The sequence below is a fragment of the Lolium rigidum genome, chromosome 7 (genome assembly GCF_022539505.1).
Source record: "Lolium rigidum isolate FL_2022 chromosome 7, APGP_CSIRO_Lrig_0.1, whole genome shotgun sequence".
NCBI lineage: Eukaryota > Viridiplantae > Streptophyta > Magnoliopsida > Poales > Poaceae > Lolium > Lolium rigidum.
Window position 1 is genome coordinate 50,716,352 of NC_061514.1, and position 18,731 is coordinate 50,735,082.

Sequence of the window (18,731 nt, forward strand, 5' to 3'; positions counted from 1 at the left end):
CTTTGCACGATGGTGGAAAGGAATGCTCAGAGCACAACTCGTACGCACTCTTGAACATGGCTATATGTTACTTTCTGCTGACTTCCTAAAAGACTTAGCTAAGTTGAAAGAACAACATTACTGTGGTCTTGAGAACATGGTTAGTTTTGAGAAATTTGTTGAAGGAAACTAGATTATGTGTTCGATTTGTCTAATTCTCGCCAGTAATATGTGTAGTGTAAGGACAGTATATATGGGCTGACACTGATACGGGTATAAGGCAGCGCAAATTCTATACTCCAGCTGGGCCGCACTAGCTTGCCAACGCAGTTTTTTTGGGCTAAATAATGTCTAGGCCTTTTAAGCTCCTAACAAGTTGGCTACAAAAACATATCACATCTATCTATTCGATCGTAAATAAACAAGGTGAACATTATAAAATAAGTCAAAAAATAAGAAAGATGGAGATTCTAGATTTTTTTTTCCAGTTTGAGGTTGAATTTTGATGAAATCACCACATGCATCTTGTAGTTGATTGGTAAATTGTTCACCGGTCACAATTTTCCGCCAGTGGAGCTACCCCGCTAGTGGCCACCTCGAAGCTCGAACACATGCTCAGGGTTAGTAGGGGAGCATATGCCACATTTATTGTGGGGGAGTTCCTCATACACAAATCCCTCCTAGCTGCAAGGCCTGCCCATGAATAAGTCCTCAAACAAGCCTACCGTGCACCACAACGCGGAGAAGGAGAGCCCCAAATAGTGCACCCTCCATTTATTATTAATTATAAGATGTAAGATGTTTTAGTTTTTTTAAACTGCATGGATCTAGACGAATTTTAGTGTGTACATATCTAATCCACATTAAAATATCTAAACCATCTTATAATTACGAACAAAGAGAGTAGTATATTAGTGAACACTTCACTATTATCTCTTACACCTAAAACACCATTTGTTGAATACATTTAAAAATATTTGTAATTATTTAGGAGGAGGTCTTCACCATGGACCATGTACAAAGTAGGAGGAAAAATCAGGTTGGCAACAAAGTGTTTATTCTGTCAAACATAAATATGTGTTAACTAGATTCCCATGGTTAATTAAACACAATACTTTACTTCGGAAACTGCAGAAGCACTTGCATATAAGCAATGCTATTACATAAAAACATCTTGTACATGGTATCAACTTACTATTGAGCCCATTATAACTTTTATGAAACATTGTACCCATTAAACAACTAGTAAATGATCGTGATAATTTATTCTTTAGAAGGTTCAAAAAATATGGTTTTTTTAGTCATATTCTAGACCAAACTACTCAGATATTTGTTACCTTGTACTCTTTTGAGATCTTTTATGTAAGTACATATAAACTTTATAGTTTATGCAATTGTTGAAACATTTTTTTCTTGAAATACAATTTAAGTTTAGCACAAATAAAGTATATTTTAATATTTCCATTAAAATTATTTAACAATAAACAGTACTACTATCATTTAATGGCATTATTATGTGGTTGATCGTGCCAAATAAATCATAAAAATGTTATGCTCCTTAATATTGTATGCATAATAATTTCTACAAAAAGTTTAAAATTTTAGTAAAAAATATTATTAGGTTAGTTTGCTAGGTCCAAATTTTGATTTGGATGTTGTGTATAACCGGTGCGAGAAGCTTAAGGATAGATGCCTAGAGTTTGTGTCATCAAAAAACTAATTATGGACGACATTAGAGTGATGGGTTTGAGCAGCTTCCACTAGTTTTGGAGGAAAGCCTAAAGAATGAAAGGTCAATATATAGTGAGAAGACGACGAAGGCTAGTATTCAAAGGAAACATACAAAATATCAAGTTATCCTTTTTCCATGAGTAACTTCTCGTTTACACCATAGAGAAGTGCCTAGTCGCGTGGCACAATGTTTATGCGACAAAAATATGTGGTGTTTTAGGTACTAAAAACCTTAAATTCAAATATTTGTCCAATTAAATTTGAATACTGCATTTGTCCATCCTGCATTGGAACATTGGCTCTTGCTAGGAAATTACAACCCTGCTCTTAACCACCTATCATGGGGAAAATCATCCAAAAGTAACTTGCCAAATCGATGTCACCTTCGATGGAAAATGCACCACCTTTAGGACATACTCCGTAAAATCATGACAACCTAACTGTTTTATGCACTATGCTCTTGGTTTTGGATCAACTACAGACGAAATAAAACATACCAAAAAATATGGGGCATGAGCAAAGCAAGAACTGCCCACCAATGCAAGACCTAGACTCCCCTTAATCTGGATTCTAGAGGCACACAAGCATTAACATGTCCACAACAAATAACACACATTTTGATAAAAAAACCATTGCTCCAGCAAGATGAAATAAAATTTTGGCATGAATAATACTCCAATGTAAACAAATCGATCATGGACCATACTCCCAAGAATAACATGCCTGAATAAAAACGTGGCTCCACAAGTATGGAGAAAATCTGGCGAGAACAAGGCCCACACATAAGGTTTATCATGAGGAGAGTGGGTATGAGGTGAACCGATGAACTACCGCGAACTATCATTTTATGGTATATATTTTAGCGTGCGGCAAGCATGTGACAAATTCATTGTGTTATCTTGTTTAACTCATGGAATATCGGAACATAGTTGTATATTTTGTTGTCTACTCCTAAGTTGGATGCATATTTAATATATCGGTTATCCTTCCAAGAATTTCAACAACACATATTTTTATAATTCATGTTAAGTTTTGCGCATATATATAAATTTTCATGCAATGGCTTTTTATATTTTATATTTAGATTCATTTCTCTCTCCACATGAACAACTACGGGATGATATCTTAGATATGATTCTATCTTTCTACTTTATCCTAATTATGCTAAGTTAGTCCTTTAGTCTCAAGAGTATGAAAAATAAAAGTAACAAAATTAAGATGCGTAAAATGACAAAACATAACTTCTACTTCCTCCATTCGTAAATATAAAACGTCTTTGGATTTCAATTTAAACGTCTGTGGAAATTGTGTTGTACTCTGAGCTAAGGAAACAAAACAAATTTGTGGCTGTGTATAGGGATGCTAAATTCAGATTTTTGTCAGACATTGTCTTTTTTATAGCTTAAAATACAACATTTTTTCTTCCGAAATTTACATCGCACCTTTAGAATGTTTATATGCTTGTGCTTATTTAATTTCAAAATTTTTGAAATCACAAAAATATAATTTTTAAATACCGGGAGCACGGGTCTCATGTGCCAAAATACTTTTCGGTTTTTTTAGTTCAATTTGATTTGCTAACTACTGCTCGTCATTGGATTCGTGGCTAATCTGACGGTAATAACACGAACACGACGCCTTCGTCTCCGAGACTCGGAATCTCTCCTCCGTTATTTTGTTGTGTTGAGTGCTGATCCAAGTCAAGCGGTCTCCTCCCGTCCTCCTCTGCTCAGCCCCCGGCCCGCAGCCATGGTGGAGAGGCGGCCGCGGAGGAAGCCGCTGGTGCTCGCGTCCACGCAGGCCCTCCTCGACTCGCTACCGGGGGACCGCCGCGGGCCGCCGCCGGAGCCGCTGCGCCTCAAGGCCGGCGTCCTCCGCTTCCCCGCCCGTTCCTCCGGCTCCAGATGCGGCGACTTCGGCGAGCTCGCGTGCTTTGTCGCCCTCCCCGCCTCCGCGCTCCGCCGCCTCGCCGTCGTCACAGGCACGCCGGTACGTGGTCCAGAAAATCCTGGGTTGTCAATTGGATGGCCAGGTTGGGAGTTCGATCACGTAGAGCCTGTATTGTTGACACTATTGGTGCTTAGAGGAGGGGTGAATTCGATATCGTTGACAATAGAGTGGGCATACAGAGTGCCTGGGTGCCTGTCAATAACGAGGGATAAATTTTGGTTTAAGATTCGTTGATGAATTGGATATGACTTGCTGATTTTTGTACTTGTACTGAGCTGTAATAATAACTAAATTTGCAAGATGTCGGGAAATTTTGTGCTACGCAAGAGTGATCTCTCAGGGCACATAGTATGTGTTACTATCTATTGCATTTGATTCAGTAAATCAATCCCATGAGTACTGTATTTATTTTTTGTTATTGCGGTTTTTGGAGCTCTAATAGGTATGTGGGAATCTCTCCCGCTGAAATTATATGTAATAAACCTATTAATCTGCAGGTGCTTGTCAAGAATACCGACAACAATGTTGGGAGGATTGTGAAAGCAGTAGTATTAGATCGCCCATCCCTCGATGAGTCCCAGAGAGAACATCCTGACCCTGTGGCCTCAACCTCCTCCTCTGATCATGTGATGGGATGCTTGCCTACTCGGTCATTTCCAGCTAATGGCTCTGCACCTTTGGATGAAGATGTTGCTTATGTTAGCCCACTTTTGGCGTTTAACCTAGGAGTGCATGTTTCATGTCTCAAGCTTCTTATTCAGAAAGGCGGGGAACCTTTCAAGTTTTGCTCTAAAGTTTATGAGGACGGTGCTGCTAGCAGTGGGGCTGGTATTTCTCTACACCTAGAGCTTCTCCCGTGCCCGCAAGTGCCTAGATATGCTTTGCATTTACGGGTTTCTGTTGTGAGGATTCCTGATTGTGGCGTGCTTGCTTCACTAAAGATAAATTCGGCCAGTGGAGAAAGTGACTACCAAGATATGGTAGATCAAGGTTTAAATGAATACTTCAAGTCTGATAGGTTCCTAGCAAGAGGGGATGTTTTTTGCATACATAATGACTGGAACTGTGGCATGATCTCCTGCTTAGCATGCAACAAAGAAAATGATAGACTTCATCCTTCTAGTATGGTATACTTTAAGGTAAATTTCCCACTTTTCTTCCTTTGGACATGTTTGGATGAAGAAGCAAAGATACAAAATAAATGTGATCTAGTCTCTAGCTAATATTTGCCCTCATTTTTTCATCCGCAAGTATTAATGTGCTAATATTTGAATTACTCCACTAGGTAACCGGCATGGAACCATCAGATGATCCGATTCTTCGTGTTAACTGTGGTCAAACAGCCCTTGTGCTTGGGGGAAGTGCTTCTGCTCCAGTTCCTCCTTGCAGCTTCTTTGCTGCTTATGATGATTCAGTACCTTTGCATGGCGAAATTGTGGAGCAGTTAGCATCTATCATTACGCCAGCATTATGTCCTTCAAATATTTTACCAAGGATCAAGTTTTCCACTTTCTTGTATGGCCCATCAGGTTACTGCATTCTAACTGCAGTCTCATCTGATTACATTGTTTACTACTCAACTTTGAACTGAACATTTTTTTTGTCAAAACAAATGCTGGGGCTGCAGGATGTGGAAAAAGAACGGTAGTCAGGCATGTTGCTAACCATCTTGGTATGCATGTAGTTGAGTGTTGCTGTCACGATTTAATGACATCGTCAGAAAGCGAAGCATCTGCTGCGCTTGTGGCTGCCTTCAAAGAAGCTCAGAAGTAATCATCTTTTGTGCCTTTACTTTGTTATTCTCCCCAGTTGACATTCGTTCCTGGTTTAGTTGCCAAACTCTTTTGTTTACTTTGTTTTACTTTTCCAGATGGTGGTGTTTACTTTGTTTCCTTCTTTGTCGAATACCCTTTTTTGAAGGTACTCTCCTTGTATAATACTTCTTCGCCACTTTGATGCAATTGGGAATACATCCTCCAATGAAGGCCCACAGTCTGAGCAATCTGGCATTGCAGCAAACGTTGAGTCTGTCATCAAGCAGTACACTGGACAGCGTTGGGTTACGAAAGACTCACTGCCAGCAAGGGATGTGATTGGAAATTCAGTAAGTCTTTTGTTCTCCAAACTATTAGATTTTAACAAGCTCTTATGATGTAAAATCATCTTTGTATCAAGTTCCTTATTATTGAACCTCTTTGTTTTCAGTACCTTGTGGAACCTGAATGTGTAAGCTCTTTTCAAGTTATACTAGTGGCAACTGCAGACAGTGCAGAAGGAATGCAGCAATCAGTCAGGCGATGTTTTCGCCATGAGGTCAACATGAAGACTATAAATGAAGACCAGAGGAAGAACTTGATATCTGAAACACTCCATGGTGTCTCCGCAGTTGCTGATGAGGTGTTTTTTTTGTTGTTATTGAACCAGAAATTAAGTTTTAAGCTTTTACTAAAATTTCCTGCCTGTATGTTTTGTTTTTCAGACTATCGATGACAAGTTTGTAAAAGACATGTCAGTGCAAACGTCTGGTTTCATGCCCAGGGATATACTTGCATTGGTTGCAGACGCTGGTGTCTCATTTGCGCATAAAGTTGCAGTGGAGAAAAGTAGCAATGATAAGATTGAGGATAGCATTACTGCGAGCTCGTCTACAACTAAGAATGAAGAAAATCAATTTTCTAAAGAAGATATTTTGTCTTCATTAGAACGGGCTAAGAAAAGGAACCGCGCTGCATTGGGTACACCAAAAGTAAAACATTAATCCCTGCCTTACAGCATCTTATATCTTCTAGATTTCTGGCCAATATGCATTCAACCCATGAAACCATACAAGTCTGCTTTAGCTTTCTTTCTGCAAGTCCCTGATTTTGATTATTTCTGTGCTATCAGGTTCCTGATGTCAAATGGGAGGATGTTGGTGGGCTTGAGGAAGTGAAGAAGGTTATTCTAGATACTATTCAGGTAAATTTGACCTGATTCAACTCAGAATGTAAATGTAATACTAACATATTGCATTCTATCGATACAAATAAGATTTGGTTATTGTAGTTTGAGCACCAGAAGCTGGTGCAGTAGGTTTGGAACTGCTAACTTGTCTTTTTGTTTTGCTGTTATACAGTTACCTCTGATGTACAAGCATCTTTTTTCTTCTAAATTGCCGAAGAGATCAGGTGTTCTGTTATATGGACCTCCAGGCACTGGGAAGGTAGGTTTGGTGGGTTTTATACCATGCCTGAATTGAGTTTGCATTCCCATTTGTCAAAAGATAGTTGTATCCAACCGCAACATGGTGCATGCTCACTAGGATGTTTTCTCTTGACTTGTTAGACATTATTGGCGAAAGCAGTAGCAACTGAGTGCTCATTAAACTTTCTTAGCGTGAAAGGTCCAGAATTGATAAACATGTATGTTGGAGAATCAGAGAAGAATGTCAGGGATATCTTTGAGAAGGTATATTCTTCTGCATAAGCCATGCAATTGTCCTAAAATATGCATATATATACTTTGTTGTCCAGTTGTTCACTGTCAATTTCAGGCTAGATCCGCACGCCCATGCGTAATTTTCTTCGATGAGCTTGATTCCCTTGCTCCTGCACGAGGATCCTCTGCAGATTCTGGAGGTGTGATGGATAGAGTGGTTTCCCAGGTATAACTAACTTCATCAGTGAGGTGGTAACTGATGTCACAGTTTCCCTCTTATTTTCAGTGTTACAGTGTTAAGAGTGACCTAACTCACTTTCCCCTTATCTCTTTACTAGTTGCTGGTGGAGATTGATGGGTTAAGTGATAACAGCCAGGTTAGTTCCTCATCTATGATATGCTAGTGTTTTGCCGGTATTTCTTAGATGCAGTGAAGGAAAAATGTTTTCCATGCTATTCTCTAGGACCTCTTCATCATTGGGGCTACCAATAGGCCTGACCTTCTTGATTCGGCACTTCTCCGTCCTGGCCGATTTGATAAGCTTCTCTACGTTGGTGTAAATACTGAAGCATCATACAGGGAAAGGTACCCATTGATAGTTCTTCCTTTCACCAAATTTCAGAGTAGTTTGTACTAAATTATGATCTCCCTGTAATTGTCATGTAGAATACTGAAAGCACAAACACGCAAGTATAAGCTCCACAAGAATGTTTCTCTCTTGTCAATTGCTCAGCACTGTCCTCCAAACTTTACCGGTGCTGATATTTATGCATTATGCGCGGATGCATGGTTTCATGCTGCTAAGCGTTCCGTGAGTATCTGCACTTCCCTGCTGGCAACTTATGTGTTTCTTAGCTGTGCTGTGTTGGACTTACACGCTGGTATTTGAAGGTTGAAACACTTGAAGGTGATCCTTCAAGAAATAACGAAGCCATTGCTGAGGAAGTCATTGTCGAGACTGGCGATTTTATGACGGTAATATTCAAATCATTTTTCAGCAAGCACAATAAGTATCTGTTGGTCATATCTTAGGAGTTGAACTATTTTTCTTACTACACAGGTGCTGGGCGATATCTCACCGTCATTGACAATGGAGGAGTTGCAAAACTATGAACAGTTGAGGCAGAAGATCGAAGGACCTTCTAGATCATAAGGACTTCATTAGTAGCTATAACAAATGTGTTTTTGCACCTCCCAGCTATTGCCTGAGTGTACAGCCGTCAACTTTCTTCCGTGGATTTTATTTTGTGTGTGTAGAGAGTGAATTAGAAAATAGACTAGCTCCATGTATGAATAATAGCTGGGTGTTTGCCTTCCACAATTCCCTCTGCATTTGGCAATTGTGGCCATGTTGTATGCACGTTCCAGCAATGAGTTTAGCATATTTTCTGGGTATTACAAAGCAGAACTAGCAGCATACCCAAGAGTTTTCTGTTCTGTGTTCATACTTAAACAAAATCAATATCAATATACAATACAAAATTAGTTTTATATTTGACTTGGCAACCTGTCATACAACAGAGTGACTTGCAAGATTAGCTTCTCTGTGTTCAGCAGGAAGATGGCACGATAGAGATGCTGTAGCGGCAAAGATGACACGATATAGATGCCGTAGCGTGTTGCTGCCTGGACGTTGCAGGCCACGGTTAACGTAGCTGTGTATGATACATTTTGATTTCTAACCTTTTGAACTATGCTCTGGGATCACATGTTTGATAGGAAATTTTATTCAGAAAAAGAATAAGATGAGATACACACTTTCCTTTTTGCTGTATCCAACTGCTGCAAACTAAACTAGACACCTGATAAAATGAAGACCCTAACTAGCCCTGGCTCTAAGCTAGACACCTGTTAAAGAAGCAGCAACCTATTTATTTAGTGGACTAAACTAGCATGTGAAGCGAAGGCTTTGAGTTGCGGATCCTGGATGTCTTCTCCCACAGTTCCACCAAAGCCGAAGGACTGGTTGCTTTGAGCTCAACATACCCTTTGCTTGCCATTACACTATCAATTTCCCTTGTACCCAAAGAGGCAATAAACTTAATGCAAGCATCCTTCAACCTGCCGCAATGATACCGATCAGCCAAAGCCAGCGTAGTCATCACGGTCTTCACATCAATGGTCTCACAGAGGATGCTTTCACATATTATCTTGAGCCTCTCCATGGCGTAGCGATCCGCGGTGACAAGCAAGTGCCGGGTCATCTCTTTATAGTCGTTGCCGCCAAGACGGTCCATGGCGGGCGACAGCGAGTCGGTGTAGATGAAATGGAGCAGGGCCTCGAAGACGGCGGGCTGCATGTCACCGATGGTAATACGACCTGGGTCGTTTTTGCTCATCTCGCCGTAGAGCTCCGCCTTGAAGACGGGCGACCGCATCGCGAGCACCGTCTTGTGGGCAGGAAAATCCTCTTTTCCGACATTGAAAACCACGTCTGTGCCCTCCTTCTCCCGAAGCAGCTTGCTCAGATGATCCGTGATGTTGGACGGCGGCAGCTTGGCAAACTTCTCCACTACATCGGCGACGTTCTTTGCCTCCTTGAGAATTGCTATGTGGCAGGCCACAATGATGCGATCAAAGCGAAGGTAAGGCGACGCCTCCAGCTCGCTCCTCTTCATGAACTCGAGATGATATATCACGTTATTACGACCGGAATCGAATTCCGCTGTCACCGTGTGATGCGGCGAAGATCCGGTTTGGTCCACAAAGCTTAGCTTCACGGATGCCACCACCCTGGTGTCGTCCTTCTTGTTCTGTAGCTGGAGGCACAGCCCCACGTAGTCTTTATAGCTAGTATCTGTGAATCCTCCGAGGTAGTACTTAATTTGCCATTCGTAACCGCAGACGGAGAAGACGGGCGATCTGCCGGACTCACCGGGTCGCTCCCGGTGGTAGCTGTATCCTGAGATCTCGCACACGTGGAAGCCCTGCACCGTCTTCGCGGCCGCCGGCGAGCCCTGCGACGCATTGAGCACGTGAGTTATCGTGTTTCCCATCGGTGATTTCCTTGTCTTGCTCTGGGTAGGTCGGGCTGAGGACTAGGGTTTCGATCTTGGGGTTTATTTGCGTGGAGACGAAGCGGGGGAGGAGATAGAGGCAGAGGAAGGCGACGGACGTGGCCGCTGGGCGCTGACACCAGGGCCAGGCCCGTTATCATTGTACTCGTGGGCCCTGGCAGACCACGCGCGGATGAGAAACCGTCGCGAGAGTCAGTGGTGCCAAGATTTTGTTTGTGTAGAGGCTGATACGGAAATTCACTTCAGATCCGAGGTGCACATGCTTCTGCTACTCAAAAAAATATTTTAAAATATTCAAAAAGAAGTGAACTAAAATTTCACGCGTACATGTTGACATAGTAGGTGTGCATGCTAATTTTCGTGGAAAGCTGACATTTTTGTGTCTTGTGTAATAAAGATAAAGAAATGTCTCAATAAAAACTATTTTTTAGCACTAAATTTTATCTTTTTACACACGACACAAATAATTTTTTTTCTGAAACAACTTTGCGAGCATACAGAATGTTGAGATGTATGTGCCACATTTTTTATCGAAATTTTTGATATTTTAAAATGCATTTAAAACTCATTTTGAAAAAAACAGGATCATCTACTCGAACTTGTACCAGATATAATGGCTACCTCTCAAGGAAAAAAATAGCGCCTTAAATGAAATAGTGTGGTCCTTCTTTAAACGCTATGCAAGTTATAACGTGCTAATAGCACGCCATTTTTTAAATAGCGTTTCGCAAAAAAATAGAAAATTGATAACTATAGCATGTATATCAAGGATTTCATCGGCTAAAAAAAACAGCGTCACATCGAGCTCCTGGTCGAACACGTGCAAGCCCTGTAGCGCCTTCGCGGGGTTCACTACGGGGACGACCAGCTACACCGACGGCCCCGCACCGTCGGCACAACAACGTTCACCGTCGGCACCGTCTCTGCCGACGGTCACCGTCGGCGTCTCCCCGTCGGCACAGCAGGCGTCGGGGTCCGCGCGTGCACCGTCGGCACAGAACTTCACCGTCGGCACAGCCGTACGCCGACGGCTGGACGGTGGCCGTCGGCCGTCTCATCGTCGGCACAGCCAACCAGCCGTCACGCCGGCGCCGTCAACGTCCCCAGCTGTGCCGACGGTGTAACCGTCGGCACAATTTTTTTTTTTTTTCCCAGAATGGCGGCAAAACGGTGGCTGTTCAAGCCGGAAAATCGCGCGAACTGGGCTCGGCTGTGCCGACGGTGTCACCGTCGGCACTGGACCCCGCCATTTGGCACAGCTACGGGCCTGTGCCGACGGTGACACCGTCGGCACAGCCAGGCCCAGTTTTTTCTGATTTTTGCCAATTTGGCCTCGTTTGCTCAGAAAATCGCAGAAAATGCACATATTATAGGATTGAATATGCAGTAACATATATATCACCATATAGCACACAGATATCACCGTATAGCACCAAATCTCACAAATATAGCATCAAATCTCACAAATAGCACAAATATAGCATACAAGACCATGGTACATACACCGGATCCACTACAAAGATGGAGCGTGTCATCATGTGCTAGTACAATGTAGAAACTATGGTGGTGCACCACCCGAGTGACGATCTAGCTACAGACGATCTAGCTCCGAGTGGGTGAAGTGAGGCCGCTGTATCTCGACGGTGCTCGGGGAGGTAGAACCACGACGAGAGCCACCGGAACCAGAAAAATGCCGAGGTTCGGCAGAAGCACCAGGAGAATGGCGACCGGGGTGCATCGGCGTACCACAAGGAGTGTCGTTCCCGGATTCTCCCAATCCCTACATGTTGGAGGGAGTTAGCAACTTAGCCATGTCACACCAAGTTAGCAACTTAGCCAAGTTAGCAACTTACCGGGGTCAACCGACGCCGACGCTTGTACATGATATAGAACTCCTCCTTGGACGGGAACACCGGCGTCGGCCCCGGATGAGGTGGCTCGGGAGTGGTTCCTCTCGCACTCCGGTCATCATGAACCGAGTGAAACTCTGCAAGAAACGGGAGAGATTGCTCAGATTCAAACATGGGGACTTATGATGTTTTGCAACCATAGAGATTGAAACTTACCGCCATCTGGTTGCTCGTCCACTGGACATAGGCATCTTTCACAAGGTCATGCTCCTTAACCTTCTCGAGATACTCCTCGTAAGCTACTGCATAGGCCTCCTCGAGCTGAGTCTACAATTTCAGAAATAATGCGTCTCATCAACATAGCCATTCAGGAACAAGAGTCAAAACAGAGGATGAAAGTGTGGATGACTTACATCAACCTCTACCCGAGAACGGCATGTAGTCCGCGAGGAGGTAGCGTAGCTGCCGGAAGGGAGGGTAGCCTTGATCTGCGTGAAGTTCCTCTGAGGCTTGAAACCCCCAGCAAGGCAGGCGAGACGTCCATGCGGCTGGCCGTACCCCGCCGGCATCATCGCCACCTCGTCGACCGGCTCGGTCATAGGGTCCTCCACCTCCGGATGGAGCTTGGCGTACTCCTCGCAGTATCTTTCCTTGTTCTCTTTGGCCTTGCCGTAGTACATCTCGGGCGCGGGCCGAGGCTCGTTCGGACCGGGCGTCACCGGCTTCATGTGCGTCCACGCTTCCATCTCACCAAGTTCCCTCCCGAGCTTCTTCCCCGCATCACAAAACAAATGTTATGCATATCATCGAAAATCAAAAAAATGCAGCTTGTTCCATTTTTATATGTACCAGACGCTCCCGATAGCGATCGGTGCTGCTGCTCCCCGCAGTGTGTGTTCCCTGAGAACCACGGTTGGCCTTGTTCCGGTCGCTCACGGCCTTGAAATCGGGGTTTTCGCCGACCCAATTCTTGACCAACTCCATGAAGGCGGCCCTCTTATTATTATCAGCCCAATGTGGTACAACTCTGCAAAATCAAAACTCATTTGAAGAACAAACAATATAGTTGCAAGTTAGCCGCGGTACATAGAATCGCATTGACAATTACTTACCGACATGAAGTCATCTATCGTCATAGCCGGGGCGAGTCCCTGCACAATCTCAGGCTTTGTGTACCTTACGCCCTGCTCAGCATAGAAGTGGCCGATGCACGTGATCCTCTCGGTTGTACCACCGCTGCCGTGTCAACTTCCGACACATGTTACGGAGCACCACGTCCGCCCTATCCTTATGCTCGGTCGCCACCCTATAATTGCGCCGCAATCAAGCATAACGTAAAGTGTGAGAGGCATGAGTTATCACGGTGGGGTTATCAACTACATATGAACGAAACCCAAAGAGTATGCATTACGTACCCAAAACTTCTTGATCACGGCGTCGGCGGCGGAAGCAAAGCCGGGGTAAGGCGCTATCTCATAGTCTTCCCAAGTGTAGGCTAGCTTGGACTCGCCCCCAAGGACCGGAGTGTACATCCCCGGCCGTACTTCCTAATAGCAGCTCCAATCGGACTCCCCGGCACGCGGACATTCTTCCCCGTGTATGTGAAATTCCTGCACAATTATCAAACATTAGAAAATGCTAAGTGTCATAACGAAAATGAAATCACCTTACTACTTACTCTATCTTTCCCGGGACAAGGAGCCACTTCTCATCCTCCGTAGCAGGTTCCTTACTCTCATCGGGAACCTGCGCTTCCCCACGAATCCGCAACTTCTTCGGAGCCATCTCCGTCGAAGCCTCCTCGTCCCTAGACTCCTCCTCCTCCTCCCTAGTGTCCTCCTCCTCCTCCCTAGTGTCCTCCTCCTCGTCCAGCCGACCGTGAAGCCACCGAGCCGAAGCGGAGGGAATGTCGGCTAGAAGGAGCTGTGCATTCCCCCTCGTCCTCCGGCTCGTCCTCCCCTCGTCCTCCAGCTCGTCCTCCCCTCGTCCTCCAGCTCGTCCTCCCCCTCGTCCTCCCCGTCCTCCGTCCGCGTCTTCGTAACGCCGGGTGGGAATAATGGGTCTTGCACTCCGTCCGGAAGCACCCGGCCCCGGCTTCCGCCGATGCATCTGATCAAGCAAGGAGCTCGATGATGCCTTCCGTCCGCTCATATTGGGCAATTACCTGCATAAGAAAAAGAGAAAATAATTAATAAGCATGTTGAAAATTAATAAGCATAATGACAAATATAGGTACTAAGCATAATGAAAAATGTAGGTATTAAGCATAATGACAAATGTATGTATTAAGCATAATGATAATGTAGGTACTAAGCATAATGACAAATGTATGTATTAAGCATAATGATAATGTAGGTACTAAGCATAAAAGACCCTCACCATTCATCACCACTCTCATCTCTAGGCATTGGGTTCTCAGCCTCACTATCAAAATCAGTATCATATGAGTATTCATGGTCGGCATTGGGTTCCGGTTGAGTCTCGACAATGTTGTCTTTGCTCGCATGGCGCTTGGTGAGCATAGCTATGTCCTTCGGGTCCACCACGGTCTCACCACGCATTTGTACATCGTTGTGGAGATCCCGAAGACCTATGTCTATTTGAAGAGCCCCGAACTGCTCTTCCTCTTGATAGAAAATTCCCTCATATGTTACCGGGTCAATGTTGTTGTAATCGTCCTCGGAGGGGATGGGTAGCTTACCATGTGGCGATACCTGGAACACGACTTCCCAGCCCATGAGTTCCTCATTCTGACATGGGTACGTTCTCCACGTTCTGCTCGGGTGCGAGACAGAATTTCGGCAGCACCTCCCCGCTGCTCTCCCGATACACGTCTCGGCAAAAAGCCGAGAGGATGTGCATCCGGAGAACAACAGGGAGGCGGTGACGAAATCCTGTCTCGCACCCGAGCAGAACATGGAAAACGTACCCAACTACGGGTCCGGCGACTGTCCCGTAAATGCCACAAGCGTTACGGTTCAAAATATGCTGACCACTAATGCATATTTATCCGCGTAACGCTTGCGGACGGGAATTGACACCTAGGTTACGCGACTTGACGGAGAAATGAAATCTAGTGACATAAAAAATGCGAAGGGGAGTCGGCAATTCAGCTCACCCTCGGCTGTAGAGGAAGTAGTCGAACAACCGGCGATGTCGATGGCCGTAGAGATGCGCCGCAAGATCCGGGGTCGTCACGCGGGGTGCTCACTACGGGACCTAGTTCAAATAATAAAAATTTGTCAATGCAAATTCATCGCTAAATAGATTTCATTTTCAATTTCAATTAGCATTTCAATTTCAATTTCATTTTGCATTTCAATTTTATTTTCATTTAGCATTTCAATTTGATTTTCATTTTCAATTAGCATTTCAATTTCAATTTCATTTAGCATTTCAATTTTTATTTTCAATTAGCATTTCAATATCTTTTTCAACTAGCATTTCAATTTCAATTTCATTTTCAATTTCATTTTCCATTTCAATTTTCCCTAACTATTAACTACTCAATAACTAACTAACTACCAAATAGACACAAAAATAAAAATAAAAAGAAGAAAATTACGGGCGAGGCGGCGGGCTGTGAGGCGCAGGGCTGGGCGAGGCGGCGACGGCGCGGCCGAGGCGAGCGAGGTCGGGGCGGGCGGCTGCGAGCGCGGCGGGGCTGCTGCCGACGCGGCGGAGGCGAGGGCGGCCGGGCGTCGGCGGGTGGTGGCGGAGGCAGAGCGGCCGGGCGTCGCGGGTGGTGGCGAGGCGAGGGGGTCGGGGCGGGCGGCGCAGGCGCGGCGCGCGGCGCCGACGCGGCGAGCGAGGCGGCGGGCCTCGGCGGGTGGTGGCGGAGGAAGAGGGCGGGCGAGGGTGGCCGGGCGTCGGCGTGTGGCGGCGAGGCGAGGCGGCCGGGCGTGGCGGCGGGTGGTGGCGGAGGCGAGGCGGCCGGCGTGGCGGCGGGTGGCGGCCGGAGACGGCGGCGGCGCGGGGTGGGGCGTGAGCGAGGGCGGGCCGGGGTGGGGGTGTGGATGAGGTGGTCGGGCCGCGCGCGCCGATCCGATTATGTCCACCCACCCGTGCCGACGGTGAGTTTGTGCCGACGGTGACCGTCGGCACGAGCTGTTTTTTTTATTTTTTTATTTTATTTTTTATTTTCCTTTTTATTTTTTAAATAAATATTGTCACTATTTACTACAAAAAATAAGAATAGAATAGGAGTAAGCACTTGTTCTACTAGGTTACTTAGTTGGCATGATACTTAGTCTCGACGCGTCGATCAGCACAGATCGTTTTTTACTACAGGTTACTTAGTTCGAGAAGCCGGGCACACCCGGAGGGGGTAGCATTGGATATAGAACCATATCAAATCACTTTTGTGCATGCCATGTGGACACACACAACTTTTGGGGCCATTCCCTAGGTCCGATGCTCGATTTCTGACGAAACCCTAGTTCTGTTGACCGTGTCGTCTACCCCTTTGACCGCATCCCATCGGGGTCCCCCGGTGGGCGTATGCCTACGTTTGAGCTTGGTTAGGTCATAGGTACATGTGGAAACAAGTACCATCCCCTATGATCCCAAGGTTCTCTCCGGTTCACCTCCGAGGAGTTCCCCCTATACATGCGAGAATCCGCCTATGTGTAGGAACCCCATGTCCGAGAAGCCGGCACACCCGGGGGGTAGCATTGGATATAGAACCATCTTAAATCACTTTTGTGCATGCCATGTGGACACACACAACTTTTGGGGCCATTCCCTAGGTCCGATGCTCGATTTCTGACGAAACCCTAGTTCTGTTGACCGCGTCATCTACCCCTTTGACTGCATCCCATCGGGGGTCCCCCGGTGGGCGTATGCCTACGTTTGAGCTTGGTTAGGTCATAGGTACATGTGGAAACAAGTACCATCCCCTATGATCCCAAGGTTCTCTCCGGTTCACCTCCGAGGGAGTTCCCCTATACATGCGGAATCCGCCTATGTGTAGGAACCCCATGTCCGAGAAGCCGGCACACCCGGAGGGGGTAGCATTGGATATAGAACCATCTCAAATCACTTTTGTGCATGCCATGTGGACACACACAACTTTTGGGGCCATTCCCTAGGTCCGATGCTCGATTTCGACGAAACCCTAGTTCCGTTGACCGCGTCGTCTACCCCTTTGACCGCATCCCATCGGGGTCCCCGGTGGGCGTATGCGTACGTTTGAGCTTGCTTAGGTCATAGGTACATGTGGAAACAAGTACCATCCCCTATGATCCCAAGGTTCTCTCCGGTTCACCTCCGAGGGAGTTCCCCCTATACATGCGAATCCGCCTATGTGTAGGAACCCCATGTCCGAGAAGCCGGGCACACCCGGAGGGTAGCATTGGATATAGAACCATCTTAAATCACTTTTGTGCATGCCATGTGGACACACACAACTTTTGGGGCCATTCCCTAGGTCCGATGCTCGATTTACGACGAAACCCTAGTTCCGTTGACCGCGTCGTCTACCCCTTTGATCGCATCCCATCGGGGTCCCCGGTGGGCGTATGCCTACGTTTGAGCTTGGTTAGGTCATAGGTACATGTGGAAACAAGTACCATCCCCTATGATCCCAAGGTTCTCTCCGGTTCACCTCCGAGGGAGTTCCCCCCTATACATGCAGAATCTGCCTATGTGTAGGAACCCCATGTCCGAGAAGCCGGGCACACCCGGAGGGGGTAGCATTGGATATAGAACCATCTCAAATCACTTTTGTGCATGCCATGTGGACACACACAACTTTTGGGGCCATTCCCTAGGTCCGATGCTCGATTTCTGACGAAACCCTAGTTCTGTTGATCGCGTCGTCTACCCCTTTGACTGCATCCCATCGGGGGTCCCCCGGTGGGCGTATGCCTACGTTTGAGCTTGCTTAGGTCATATGTACATGTGGAAACAAGTACCATCCCCTATGATCCCAAGGTTCTCTCCGGTTCACCTCCGAGGAGTTCCCCCTATACATGCGAGCATCCGCCTAAGTGTAGGAACCCCATCTCCGAGAAGCCGGGCACACCGGAGGGGTAGCATTGGATATAGAACCATCTTAAATCACTTTTGTGCATGCCATGTGGACACACACAACTTTTGGGGCCATTCCCTAGGTCCGATGCTCGATTTCGACGAAACCCTAGTTCCGTTGACCGCGTCGTCTACCCCTTTGATCGCATCCCATCGGGGTCCCCGGTGGGCGTATGCCTACGTTTGAGCTTGGTTAGGTCATAGGTACATGTGGAAACAAGTACCATCCCCTATGATCCCAAGGTTCTCTCCGGTTCACCTCCGAGGGAGTTCCCCCTATACATGCGGAATCCGCCTATGTGTAGGAACCCCATGTCCGAGAAGCCGGGCACACCGGAGGGGTAGCATTGGATATAGAACCATCTCAAATCACTTTTGTGCATGCCATGTGGACACACACAACTTTTGGGGCCATTCCCTAGGTCCGATGCTCGATTTCTGACGAAACCCTAGTTCTGTTGACCGCGTCGTCTACCCCTTTGACTGCATCCCATCGGGGTCCCCCGGTGGGCGTATGCCTACGTTTGAGCTTGCTTAGGTCATAGGTACATGTGGAAACAAGTACCATCCCCTATGATCCCAAGGTTCTCTCCGGTTCACCTCCGAGGAGTTCCCCTATACATGCGGAACCGCCTAAGTGTAGGAACCCCATGTCCGAGAAGCCGGCACACCCGGAGGGGTAGCATTGGATATAGAACCATCTTAAATCACTTTTGTGCATGCCATGTGGACACACACAACTTTTGGGGCCATTCC

General features: G+C 46.1%; 2 protein-coding genes across 2 annotated transcripts; one reads left to right on the forward strand and one right to left on the reverse strand.

The window, feature by feature from the left end:
- The first annotated feature begins 3,453 nt into the window (after positions 1–3,453).
- LOC124675926 (peroxisome biogenesis protein 6-like) lies at positions 3,454–8,569 on the forward strand. The gene is made up of 16 exons (XM_047212004.1): positions 3,454–3,699; positions 4,158–4,799; positions 4,946–5,189; positions 5,288–5,429; positions 5,581–5,764; positions 5,866–6,057; positions 6,140–6,406; positions 6,547–6,618; positions 6,776–6,862; positions 6,985–7,107; positions 7,193–7,303; positions 7,416–7,454; positions 7,542–7,663; positions 7,745–7,889; positions 7,970–8,053; positions 8,139–8,569. Exons 1-16 carry the CDS (start codon positions 3,460–3,462, stop codon positions 8,229–8,231), a joined length of 2,787 nt encoding a protein of 928 aa, XP_047067960.1. The 5' UTR covers positions 3,454–3,459; the 3' UTR covers positions 8,232–8,569.
- Positions 8,570–8,961: 392 nt separating this feature from the next.
- On the reverse strand, positions 8,962–10,074 carry LOC124671332 (BTB/POZ and MATH domain-containing protein 1-like). The gene has a single exon (XM_047207717.1). The coding sequence runs from the start codon at positions 10,072–10,074 to the stop codon at positions 8,962–8,964; it is 1,113 nt and encodes a 370-aa protein (XP_047063673.1).
- Positions 10,075–18,731: the final 8,657 nt, after the last annotated feature.

Coding starts and splice junctions, on each gene's coding strand:
- LOC124675926 (XM_047212004.1), top strand. CDS start 3,460: ATGGTGGAGAGGCGGCCGCGGAGGAAGCCGCTGGTGCTCGCGTCCACG. Junction 7,455..7,541: donor GGTTAAGTGATAACAGCCAG/GTTAGTTCCTCA, acceptor GCTATTCTCTAG/GACCTCTTCATCATTGGGGC. Junction 7,664..7,744: donor GAAGCATCATACAGGGAAAG/GTACCCATTGAT, acceptor ATTGTCATGTAG/AATACTGAAAGCACAAACAC.
- LOC124671332 (XM_047207717.1), bottom strand. CDS start 10,074: ATGGGAAACACGATAACTCACGTGCTCAATGCGTCGCAGGGCTCGCCG.